This window comes from Thamnophis sirtalis, unplaced genomic scaffold (assembly GCF_051295495.1).
Source record: "Thamnophis sirtalis isolate CommonGarterSnake01/CBP01778 unplaced genomic scaffold, rThaSir2_p1.2 scaffold_3, whole genome shotgun sequence".
In the NCBI taxonomy this organism is placed as follows: domain Eukaryota; kingdom Metazoa; phylum Chordata; class Lepidosauria; order Squamata; family Natricidae; genus Thamnophis; species Thamnophis sirtalis.
In genome coordinates, this window is record NW_028261383.1 from 170,153,501 (window position 1) to 170,164,862 (window position 11,362).

General features: G+C 39.2%; 1 protein-coding gene across 1 annotated transcript; it reads right to left on the minus strand.

Annotated features, from left to right (window-relative positions):
* Window positions 1–304: 304 nt before the first annotated feature.
* On the minus strand, window positions 305–8,083 carry NUDT16 (nudix hydrolase 16). Its single transcript, XM_087707930.1, has 3 exons — window positions 7,778–8,083; window positions 1,884–2,156; window positions 305–1,113 (listed from the first exon to the last, which is right to left on the minus strand). Exons 1-3 carry the CDS (start codon window positions 7,913–7,915, stop codon window positions 928–930), a joined length of 597 nt encoding a protein of 198 aa, XP_087564056.1. The 5' UTR covers window positions 7,916–8,083; the 3' UTR covers window positions 305–927.
* Window positions 8,084–11,362: the final 3,279 nt, after the last annotated feature.

Here is an 11,362-nt window from a genome sequence, read left to right on the forward strand (position 1 = left end):
AAAATTTGTATGCCACCCACTCCCTTGGGACTCTGGGCGGCTCACAGCAAGACAAAAGAAACATTTAAAATTTAAAATAGAAAATACAATATTAAAATTCCATATCATCCATTTCATCTAAGCGGGGCTGGATATCAATCAACAGCCCCAGGCCTGCCGGAACAGCCAGGTCTTGACGGCTTTATGTAAAGCCGGAAGAGTAGTAAGGGTCCGGATCTCTACGGGTAGATCGTTCCACAGGGCATGCGCAGCAACAGAGAAGGCCACCCCTGGGGGGCCGCCAGCCAGCATTGCCTGGTTGACGGCACCTGGAGGAGACCCAACCTGTGCGATCTTGTTGGTCATTGGGAGGTAAGTGGCAGGAGGCGGTCTCTCAGGTAGCCAGGTCCTAAACCATGTAGGGCTTTAAAAGTAACGACTAGCACCTTGAAGCGCGTCCGGAGACCAATGGGGAGCCAGTGCAGCTCGCGGAGGATGGATGTAACATGGGTGTATCTAGATACACCCCATATTGCTCGCGCGGCTGCATTCTGGACCAACTGTAGTCTTCGAACACTCTTCAGGGGCAGCCCCATGTAGAGCGTGTTACAGTAATCCAGTCTTGAGGTGACGGCCCCGTAGGAAGGCAGATCACCAATGTGTTCTGTGAAGATTAGAATAGTCAAAATGCCTTCAGTCTTTCAGTTACCTACCTCTAGGCGAGTGACACAATCAACGTGTTTTAAATACGCAACAACCTGATCATTGGAATCCACATTCAGACTCCCAACCCTTGCACCAAGCTATTCAGCAACAATGTCCCAGTAGAAGGCTGGAGCAAGGACCATATCTTCCTTGCGGTTGCCTGTTCCTAAAGTTTGAAATTCTTTCAGGACTGCAGCCCAGAGGCTATCAGGGTGAATAGGCAGCAGCCGAAGTCAACGAAGCTCAATGTCTCTTTTGAGGGATCCTGATAGCCTTTTGAAGTTGCTCAGCTGGCATGAGTTGGAGAGTTTCCAGGGCATGAATGAGCTGCTCCCGGGCATTGCCAATAAAAGTATTGCTGAGGAACATTGGGAGGCCCCCAACACCATCACGTAGGATATAGAGGGGAACGCGGATGAGACCCATCACCTGAACCATTAGAGGGTAGAAAAAACAGGTTAAAATAGACCCTTAGGGAAGCTCGTCCTCATTCTGCTCTCCTCACCACCACTTCATTCAAGACACCCAACTTCACAGTGTGTTGGGTTTACCACAAAGCTTTGAAAATGCTCCATCTCTAATACCGATGTTCAATTTCCACTTTGTTTTTGTTCTAAACGTTTTAGCTGACACAACTACCAAAATATGTTCACAGGCATTTGAACAAGACTTGATAAAATCTTAGCAAAGGTCACAATGTTCAGAGTGGGCTTACAAAATACTATTCAGCTTTCTACTTATACACACACACCCGATTAGTCTCACCAGAATATTGTGTAAAAAAGTAACTTTAAAAATGGGTGTGGATTATTATGAAGAAATATTAAGATATTACCGAGAAAAATAGGACAATTTGTCAACTTTGCCCAGAGAGCAATCGTCTGGGAGCAATTGTTTTTATACTGGCTCCCAACAACTCTCTTAATTAGCAATAGCAATAGCAGTTCGACTTATATACCGCTTCATAGGGCTTTCAGCCCTCTCTAAGCGGTTTTACAGAGTCAGCATATCGCCCCCAACAATCTGGGTCCTCATTTTACCCACCTCGGAAGGATGGAAGGCTGAGTCAACCCTGAGCCGGTGAGATTTGAACAGCCGAACTGCAGAACTGGAGTCAGCTGAAGTAGCCTGCAGTGCTGCATTTAACCACTGCGCCACCTCGGCTCCCTAATTTCCCGCTTGCCTTGCCCCTTACGCACCTCAAATCCATGGTCTTTTGCCTGAATAGCCCCTTCCTCTACCCTTCGGAACTCTTCCAAGCTAAGCTGCTTGGCGTAGAAATGCATCACCACTCTCTGTGGCTGCTCAGAAGCATGGGAGCTCAAGTAGTCCTTCTCAGCCAGGTGGAGGGAGGCAGCCCCAGGCCCCAACTCTTCACACAGTTCTCGATTTAGTCCCTCTTCCAAGGAAATATCCCGAGGATCCACAAACCCACCTGGAAATCCCAGCCGACCATCAAACCTCATCTGCATCTGGAACAGAAAGGAAGAGATTTAGACTGAGAGTGCTCTGCAATCACCCTTAATTTACAGGGGTAGGGATCCCTTTGGTTTGGCTCCAGTCTACCCTTCTCACTGTATTCTTTCTAGCAATAGTAGCAATAGCAGTTAGACTTATATACCGCTTCATAGGGCTTTCAGCCCTCTCTAAACAGTTTACAGAGTCAGCATATTGCCCCCAACAACAATCCGGGTCCTCATTTTACCCACCTCGGAAGGATGGAAGGCTGAGTCAACCCTGAGCCGGTGAGATTTGAACCGCTGAACTGCCGATAGCAGTCAGCTGAAGTGGCCTGCAGTACTGCACTCTACCCACTGCGCCACCTCGGCTCTATCATGGGTGGGATCCTACCAGTTTAACAACCAGTTTACTGAGCGTGCGCTTCTGCCCCCACCTTTCAAAACCCCTTCCTTCAGTTTCCCCCTCCAAAAGAGATGGAGCTGGAGGAAGCAGCCTGCATTGTCTTCCTTTGATTGGCAGTTTCATCACACAATCAATACAAAGCCTCCTTATTGGTGGGTGGGGAAGCCTCCAAATCAGACATATTTCTTCACGTCTTCTCTATCCAGGGACACCTTCTGCATCCCATTCCAGATTTTCTATATTTTCTATAAGATTCACTCTAGTAAAAGATGTCCATCCCATTCCAGATTTTCTATATTTTCTATAAGATTCACTCTAGCAAAAGATGTCCATCCCATTCCAGATTTTCTATATTTTCTATAAGATTCACTCTAGTAAAAGATGTCCATCCCATTCCAGATTTTCTATATTTTCTATAAGATTCACTCTAGTAAAAGATGTCCATCCCATTCCAGATTTTCTATATTTTCTGTATGACACACTCTAGTAAAAGATGTCCATCCCATTCCAGATTTTCTATATTTTCTATAAGATTCACTCTAGTAAAAGATGTCCACCCCATTCCAGATTTTCTATATTTTCTATAAGATTCACTCTAGTAAAAGATGTCCATCCCATTCCAGATTTTCTATATTTTCTATAAGATTCACTCTAGTAAAAGATGTCCATCCCATTCCAGATTTTCTATATTTTCTATAAGATTCACTCTAGTAAAAGATGCCCATCCCATTCCAGATTTTCTATATGATTCACTCTAGTAAAAGATGTCCATCCCATTCCAGATTTTCTATTTTCTATAAGATTCACTCTAGTAAAAGATGTCCATCCCATTCCAGATTTTCTATATTTTCTATAAGATTCACTCTAGTAAAAGATGTCCATCCCATTCCAGATTTTCTATTTTCTATAAGATTCACTCTAGTAAAAGATGTCCATCCCATTCCAGATTTTCTATATTTTCTATAAGATTCACTCTAGTAAAAGATGTCCATCCCATTCCAGATTTTCTATATTTTCTATAAGATTCACTCTAGCAAAAGATGTCCATCCCATTCCAGATTTTCTATATTTTCTATAAGATTCACTCTAGTAAAAGATGTCCATCCCATTCCAGATTTTCTATATTTTCTATAAGATTCACTCTAGTAAAAGATGTCCATCCCATTCCAGATTTTCTATATTTTCTATAAGATTCACTCTAGCAAAAGATGTCCATCCCATTCCAGATTTTCTATATTTTCTATAAGATTCACTCTAGCAAAAGATGTCCATCCCATTCCAGATTTTCTATATTTTCTATAAGATTCACTCTAGTAAAAGATGTCCATCCCATTCCAGATTTTCTATATTTTCTATAAGATTCACTCTAGTAAAAGATGTCCATCCCATTCCGGATTTTCTATATTTTCTGTATGACACACTCTAGTAAAAGATGTCCATCCCATTCCAGATTTTCTATATTTTCTATAAGATTCACTCTAGTAAAAGATGTCCACCCCATTCCAGATTTTCTATATTTTCTATAAGATTCACTCTAGTAAAAGATGTCCATCCCATTCCAGATTTTCTATATTTTCTATAAGATTCACTCTAGTAAAAGATGTCCATCCCATTCCAGATTTTCTATATTTTCTATAAGATTCACTCTAGTAAAAGATGCCCATCCCATTCCAGATTTTCTATATGATTCACTCTAGTAAAAGATGTCCATCCCATTCCAGATTTTCTATTTTCTATAAGATTCACTCTAGTAAAAGATGTCCATCCCATTCCAGATTTTCTATTTTCTATAAGATTCACTCTAGTAAAAGATGTCCATCCCATTCCAGATTTTCTATATTTTCTATAAGATTCACTCTAGTAAAAGATGTCCATCCCATTCCAGATTTTCTATATTTTCTATAAGATTCACTCTAGCAAAAGATGTCCATCCCATTCCAGATTTTCTATATTTTCTATAAGATTCACTCTAGTAAAAGATGTCCATCCCATTCCAGATTTTCTATATTTTCTATAAGATTCACTCTAGTAAAAGATGTCCATCCCATTCCAGATTTTCTATATGATTCACTCTAGTAAAAGATGTCCATCCCATTCCAGATTTTCTATTTTCTATAAGATTCACTCTAGTAAAAGATGTCCATCCCATTCCAGATTTTCTATATTTTCTATAAGATTCACTCTAGTAAAAGATGCCCATCCCATTCCAGATTTTCTATATGATTCACTCTAGTAAAAGATGTCCATCCCATTCCAGATTTTCTATTTTCTATAAGATTCACTCTAGTAAAAGATGTCCATCCCATTCCAGATTTTCTATATTTTCTATAAGATTCACTCTAGTAAAAGATGTCCATCCCATTCCAGATTTTCTATTTTCTATAAGATTCACTCTAGTAAAAGATGTCCATCCCATTCCAGATTTTCTATATTTTCTATAAGATTCACTCTAGTAAAAGATGTCCATCCCATTCCAGATTTTCTATAGATGTCATCCCATTAGATTTTCTATATTTTATAAGATTCACTCTAGTAAAAGTGATTCAGATTTTCTATTTTTCCTCGAGATTCCATCCATTTACTTAGTAAAAGATGTCCATCCCATTCCAGATTTTCTTATTTTCTATAAGATTCACTCAATAAAAGATGTCCATCCCATTCCAGATTTTCTATTTTTCTATAAGATTCACTCTAGTAAAAAATGTCCCATCCCATTCAGATTTTCTATATGATTCCTCTAGTAAAAGATGTCCATTCCCATTCCAGATTTCTATTTTCTATAAGATTCACTCTAGTAAAAGATGTCCATCCCATCCAGATTTCTATATTTCTATAAGATTCACTTCTATAAAAGATGTCCATTATAAGATTCACTCTAGTAAAAGATGTCCATCCCATTCCAGATTTTCTATATTTTCTATAAGATTCACTCTAGTAAAAGATGTCCATCCCATTCCAGATTTTCTATTTTCTATAAGATTCACTCTAGTAAAAGATGTCCATCCCATTCCAGATTTTCTATATTTTCTATAAGATTCACTCTAGTAAAAGATGTCCATCCCATTCCAGATTTTCTATATTTTCTATAAGATTCACTCTAGCAAAAGATGTCCATCCCATTCCAGATTTTCTATATTTTCTATAAGATTCACTCTAGTAAAAGATGTCCATCCCATTCCAGATTTTCTATATTTTCTATAAGATTCACTCTAGTAAAAGATGTCCATCCCATTCCAGATTTTCTATATTTTCTATAAGATTCACTCTAGCAAAAGATGTCCATCCCATTCCAGATTTTCTATATTTTCTATAAGATTCACTCTAGCAAAAGATGTCCATCCCATTCCAGATTTTCTATATTTTCTATAAGATTCACTCTAGTAAAAGATGTCCATCCCATTCCAGATTTTCTATATTTTCTATAAGATTCACTCTAGTAAAAGATGTCCATCCCATTCCAGATTTTCTATATTTTCTATAAGATTCACTCTAGTAAAAGATGTCCATCCCATTCCAGATTTTCTATATTTTCTATATGACACACTCTAGTAAAAGATGTCCATCCCATTCCAGATTTTCTATATTTTCTATAACATTAATTCCAGTAAAAGATGTCCATCCCATTGCAGATTTTCTACATTTTCTATATGACACACTCTAGTAAAAGATGTCCATCCCATTCCAGATTTTCTATATTTTCTATAAGATTCACTCTAGTAAAAGATGTCCATCCCATTCCAGATTTTCTATATTTTCTATAAGATTCACTCTAGTAAAAGATGTCCATCCCATTCCAGATTTTCTACATTTTCTATATGACACACTCTAGTAAAAGATGTCCATCCCATTCCAGATTTTCTATATTTTCTATAACATTAATTCCAGTAAAAGATGTCCATCCCATTGCAGATTTTCTACATTTTCTATATGACACACTCTAGTAAAAGATGTCCATCCCATTCCAGATTTTCTATATTTTCTATAAGATTCACTCTAGTAAAAGATGTCCATCCCATTCCAGATTTTCTATATTTTCTATAAGATTCACTCTAGCAAAAGATGTCCATCCCATTCCAGATTTTCTATATTTTCTATAAGATTCACTCTAGTAAAAGATGTCCATCCCATTCCAGATTTTCTATATTTTCTATAAGATTCACTCTAGTAAAAGATGTCCATCCCATTCCAGATTTTCTATATTTTCTATAAGATTCACTCTAGTAAAAGATGTCCATCCCATTCCAGATTTTCTATATTTTCTATAAGATTCACTCTAGTAAAAGATGTCCATCCCATTCCAGATTTTCTATATTTTCTATATGACACACTCTAGTAAAAGATGTCCATCCCATTCCAGATTTTCTATATTTTCTATAACATTAATTCCAGTAAAAGATGTCCATCCCATTGCAGATTTTCTACATTTTCTATATGACACACTCTAGTAAAAGATGTCCATCCCATTCCAGATTTTCTATATTTTCTATAAGATTCACTCTAGTAAAAGATGTCCATCCCATTCCAGATTTTCTATATTTTCTATAAGATTCACTCTAGTAAAAGATGTCCATCCCATTCCAGATTTTCTATATTTTCTATATGACACACTCTAGTAAAAGATGTCCATCCCATTCCAGATTTTCTATATTTTCTATAACATTAATTCCAGTAAAAGATGTCCATCCCATTGCAGATTTTCTACATTTTCTATATGACACACTCTAGTAAAAGATGTCCATCCCATTCCAGATTTTCTATATTTTCTATAAGATTCACTCTAGTAAAAGATGTCCATCCCATTCCAGATTTTCTATATTTTCTATAAGATTCACTCTAGTAAAAGATGTCCATCCCATTCCAGATTTTCTACATTTTCTATATGACACACTCTAGTAAAAGATGTCCATCCCATTCCAGATTTTCTATATTTTCTATAAGATTCACTCTAGTAAAAGATGTCCATCCCATTCCAGATTTCCTATAAGTTCTCACAACTTATTCAGGTCAAGTATCCGTCTTCAGAGCATTCACACACCTGGAACAGATTTTTTTTCACCAGTTTACCAAGTACTGGAACAAGTAACCCATTAGAGGTAAACATCAATTCCTATTAACGTTTTAAACCTAATCTGATCTCCCCTTTTTCTTTCCCTACTCGGGAGATTCCAGCCCTTCTCCCCCCCCCCCCGCCCTGCCCCGCCTCCCAACGTTGGCTAAAATCAATCCTCACCAACACTGCGAAACGCAACGGGATCTTGCCAAAAAGCCGGCCGGGGTTGGGCGCGTATAAAAGGGCATGGCAAGCGTGCTTCCAGTCGGGTCCGACTCTCTGCGCTTCGGCCTTAGTTAGAGCCCGAAGTTCAGTCATTCTCTCCCGGCTGTAGCGCCCTGAACCGTAAACCTTGGAAGTCGCAGCCCTTTTTTTTTTTAGGATCCACCTCCACCAGCGCCAGAGGTGGATCCCGAGCGAACCGGCTGCCGATAGACTTTAAGAGCGAATCCGCCCTGCAGCCAATCAGATATTGAGAAGGAAGAACCCGTGGAACGCTGAACGTTCGGCAGCCTTTCCGGGCGTTTTACCATTGTTGGTCAATAGAGGGCGCGTCAAGGCAACCTTTGGTGTGGCCGCTCTGGGCGGAGAATCTGGCCGTTTAATTCCTTCCCTCTCGGTTATCTCTGATCCACCATTTTGCCTTGAAGGTGCAAAACCGAAGCGCGCCCTGGGTATCTGTAGTCAGAGGCGTAACTAAGCAACGTTGGGTTGTTTATGGGTTAGGCTTAACATGACCTTGGTATATTAAATGGATCAATGATGATGTAATGAACATTTGATATATATATAGAGAGAGAAATACTTAACCACTATATGGATTAATAATTAATAATGGAAAATTATTGTTGGAACTCTGGATCAGTGGTCTCCAACTTTGGCAACTTTAAGACCTGTGGACTTCAACTCCCAGAGTTCCTCAGCCAGCAAAGCTGGCTGAGGAACTCTGGGAGTTGAAGTCTACAAGTCTTAAAGTTGCCAAGATTGGAGACCACTGTTCTGGATGATTGGTGATATTATGGTCAATTGAAAATATGAATATATATGATAAATTAATGGGAATTCTTTGTTCTAATCTCCACTTTTTCTCCTTAGAGATAGGTAATACTATAATACTTTAAAGACTCATTGTTATTTGATAGATAATTATGAATTTAAAGAAACAAGGATTGTTACAAATTTAAAGAATATTAATGGTAATTTGAACACATAATGCTCAATGACAGCAAAATATCCAGTCATCTTTAATGTAAACCAGTGATATTAATCCTAAGCTTAAGAATTGATGCGCAAAAACTTGTAACCAAACGACATGCTTGATGAAATGGAGGAAAGTTGTTCTTTGTTCTTCTCTTGCTTTGTTTTGTATGTGTTGTTTCGTTTAAAAAGAATAAAAAATATATTTTAAAAAAAGGAGGAATTTCTTTTTTTTCCAATTCCAGGCCTATTTCGACCTTCTGAAGAATCCCCATGCTCAGCAAGGGTGCTCCATGCAAGATCTGGGACTGTTTTGTGCTCCTGAGTTTTCACTGTTAAGGAAAATAGATCTCTTGAATTGGAATTTAGGCAGCGATTATTACTATATTTCCAGGTGTGAAGTGCTCCAAGGCAACTCCATTCAAATGAAATCACACTGGTTTCATGTGTAAACATCCACCTGTTTTGTAAGAAAACCTGGAACTATTTATAAAATAGTTGAGTAGCAAATGTACCCTTACATTCCATGTGAAAATGTATCACTGAAAATAAGAATATTTGCAAATTAGCATTTTAAAAGAATAATCAGGATAAGATTCTCTGGGAAGAGTGAGTTGGAATACAGGGGAATAAGTACCACTGAATTCTGTAGGTAACTGTGAAAGACTTTCCTGTGTAAAGGATTTCAACGCATCAAAAAGAATTTGCTCAGATGTCCAGAAAAGATTATACCAGCTATCAATCAACTTTTCTTCACAGGCCATCTTTGTTCCTCTACAAGTAGCTTAAGGCAGCATGCAGGACCTAGCTTTCCTTTTTTTTAAATTTCATTTCATAGAATTGAGGACCTCCAGTAGGCAGAATCTGTTTCATACCTTTCCTAAAGCCTCTGGGCTCTCATGACCTATATATTATTTGGAGTTGTGAGATGGTACTAATGTTTTATGCGCTGCATTGCCTCTATCTATTGCAATGATTGAAGTAAGTTTTGAATGGATTCAATTTCAGCTGCTTTCTTTTCCTTTTTCTCCTGACAACACTGTTTTTCCAAATTACTGTAAATGCATATTAGCATGGTTCCTTTTTCCAAATCTTTGTTTCTCTTTTCCAAAGACGAGGCTAATCTCCAAGGTCCTTCTCAAGCACGTATTCCTATCCAGACAGATTTTGAATAGTTATTAGAAAACCTCTCTAGCCCTCTCTGCTTTGGGGGGGGCGGGGGTCTTTTTATTTTTTTGTCGGTGGTCCCTTTGTCAGTCCTGACTTCTGGAGGCTGCCTGGACAAATACTAAAGCAGTATTTTATACCGGCTCCCAACAACTCTCTTAATTAGCAATAGCAATAGCAGTTCGACTTATATACCGCTTCCTAGGGCTTTCAGCCCTCTCTAAGCGGTTTACAGAGTCAGCATATCGCCCCCACAATCCGGGTCCTCATTTCACCCACCTCGGAAGGATGGAAGGCTCAGTCAACCCTGAGCCGGTGAGATTTGAACAGCCGAACTGCAGAACTGGAGTTTCTGCAGTTCCCAACCCCCCCGACCACCTCTGGGCCTTGAGCTGTTGGGAACCAGGACCCAGAAGTCGTGGGCGACCGTGTTTGCATACCCATTGTGGATAACTGGGCAATTGTGGGTACCCCATTTGCTCGAATGGCAGGCAGGCTCAAATGAAGCTGTGAACACGCGCACAACCATCTCCTCCCACCTCTCGCTCCTCCACGAAGCCAAAAAGGTTGGGGAACTTTCACTTGCGAGATTTCAGAAGTGATTCGTCATTGCCTACTTCCTAGGGTAATGAGAGAGCGACTGGCTGAAGGTCACCCAGCCGGTTTTGTGTCTTAACAGGACTAGAACTCACGGTCTCCTGGTTTCTAGCCTGATGTTTTGAGTAATTTAATGATGTAATATTAATGTTTTCTTTCTTCCTGTTTTATATACTCCAAAGCTGTTGTAACAAAGGATTGAGCAGTTAAGGGACGACAATAGCAGAGTCATTACACTTACTTGGATTGGTAACAGTGAGGCGTGACCCGTCAAAACCGCGGAGGACAAAATCGTGATCGATGAAAGTGCGCATGTGACATCATCACAGCGCGACGAAAAAAATTAAAAATTTAAATAAAATTAAAATTAAAGCAAGCCGATTCACATAAAGGTAAGGGTTAGGGTTAGGGTTAGAGCGTTAGCGTTACGTTTAGCGTTAGGTTAAGGGTTAGCGTTAGGTTTAGCGTTACGTTAACGGTTAGGTTTAGGGTTAGATTTAGGGTTAGGTTTAGGTTTGGGGGGGTTAGGGTAAGGTTTTCGCTTTATTTTTACATTTTTTGATCACAGCGCGATGTTTTCGTCGCGCTGTGATGACGTCAAATGCGCGCTTTCGCCGAGCGCGATTTTGTACTCCGCGGTTTTGTGGTGGAACCACAGTGAGGACACTGGTATGTAATGAGAATGCAACACAGCCCTCATGAACCCTCATCATGTGCTGAATAGTATGTGACGGGCCCAACTCCATCTCCAGTTAGCACTAAAGTTTGCTGTAGCTATTTTATTTAGAAAAAAATGGCACATTT

What these genes read in the sequence shown, in the direction of transcription:
- NUDT16 (XM_087707930.1), bottom strand. Translation starts at nt 7,915, where the DNA reads ATGACTGAACTTCGGGCTCTAACTAAGGCCGAAGCGCAGAGAGTCGGA. An exon ending in CGTTGCGTTTCGCAGTGTTG is followed by an intron (nt 2,157 to 7,777) that starts GTGAGGATTGAT and finishes TTTCTGTTCCAG; the next exon opens with ATGCAGATGAGGTTTGATGG. An exon ending in CAAAAGACCATGGATTTGAG is followed by an intron (nt 1,114 to 1,883) that starts GTGCGTAAGGGG and finishes CTAATGGTTCAG; the next exon opens with GTGATGGGTCTCATCCGCGT.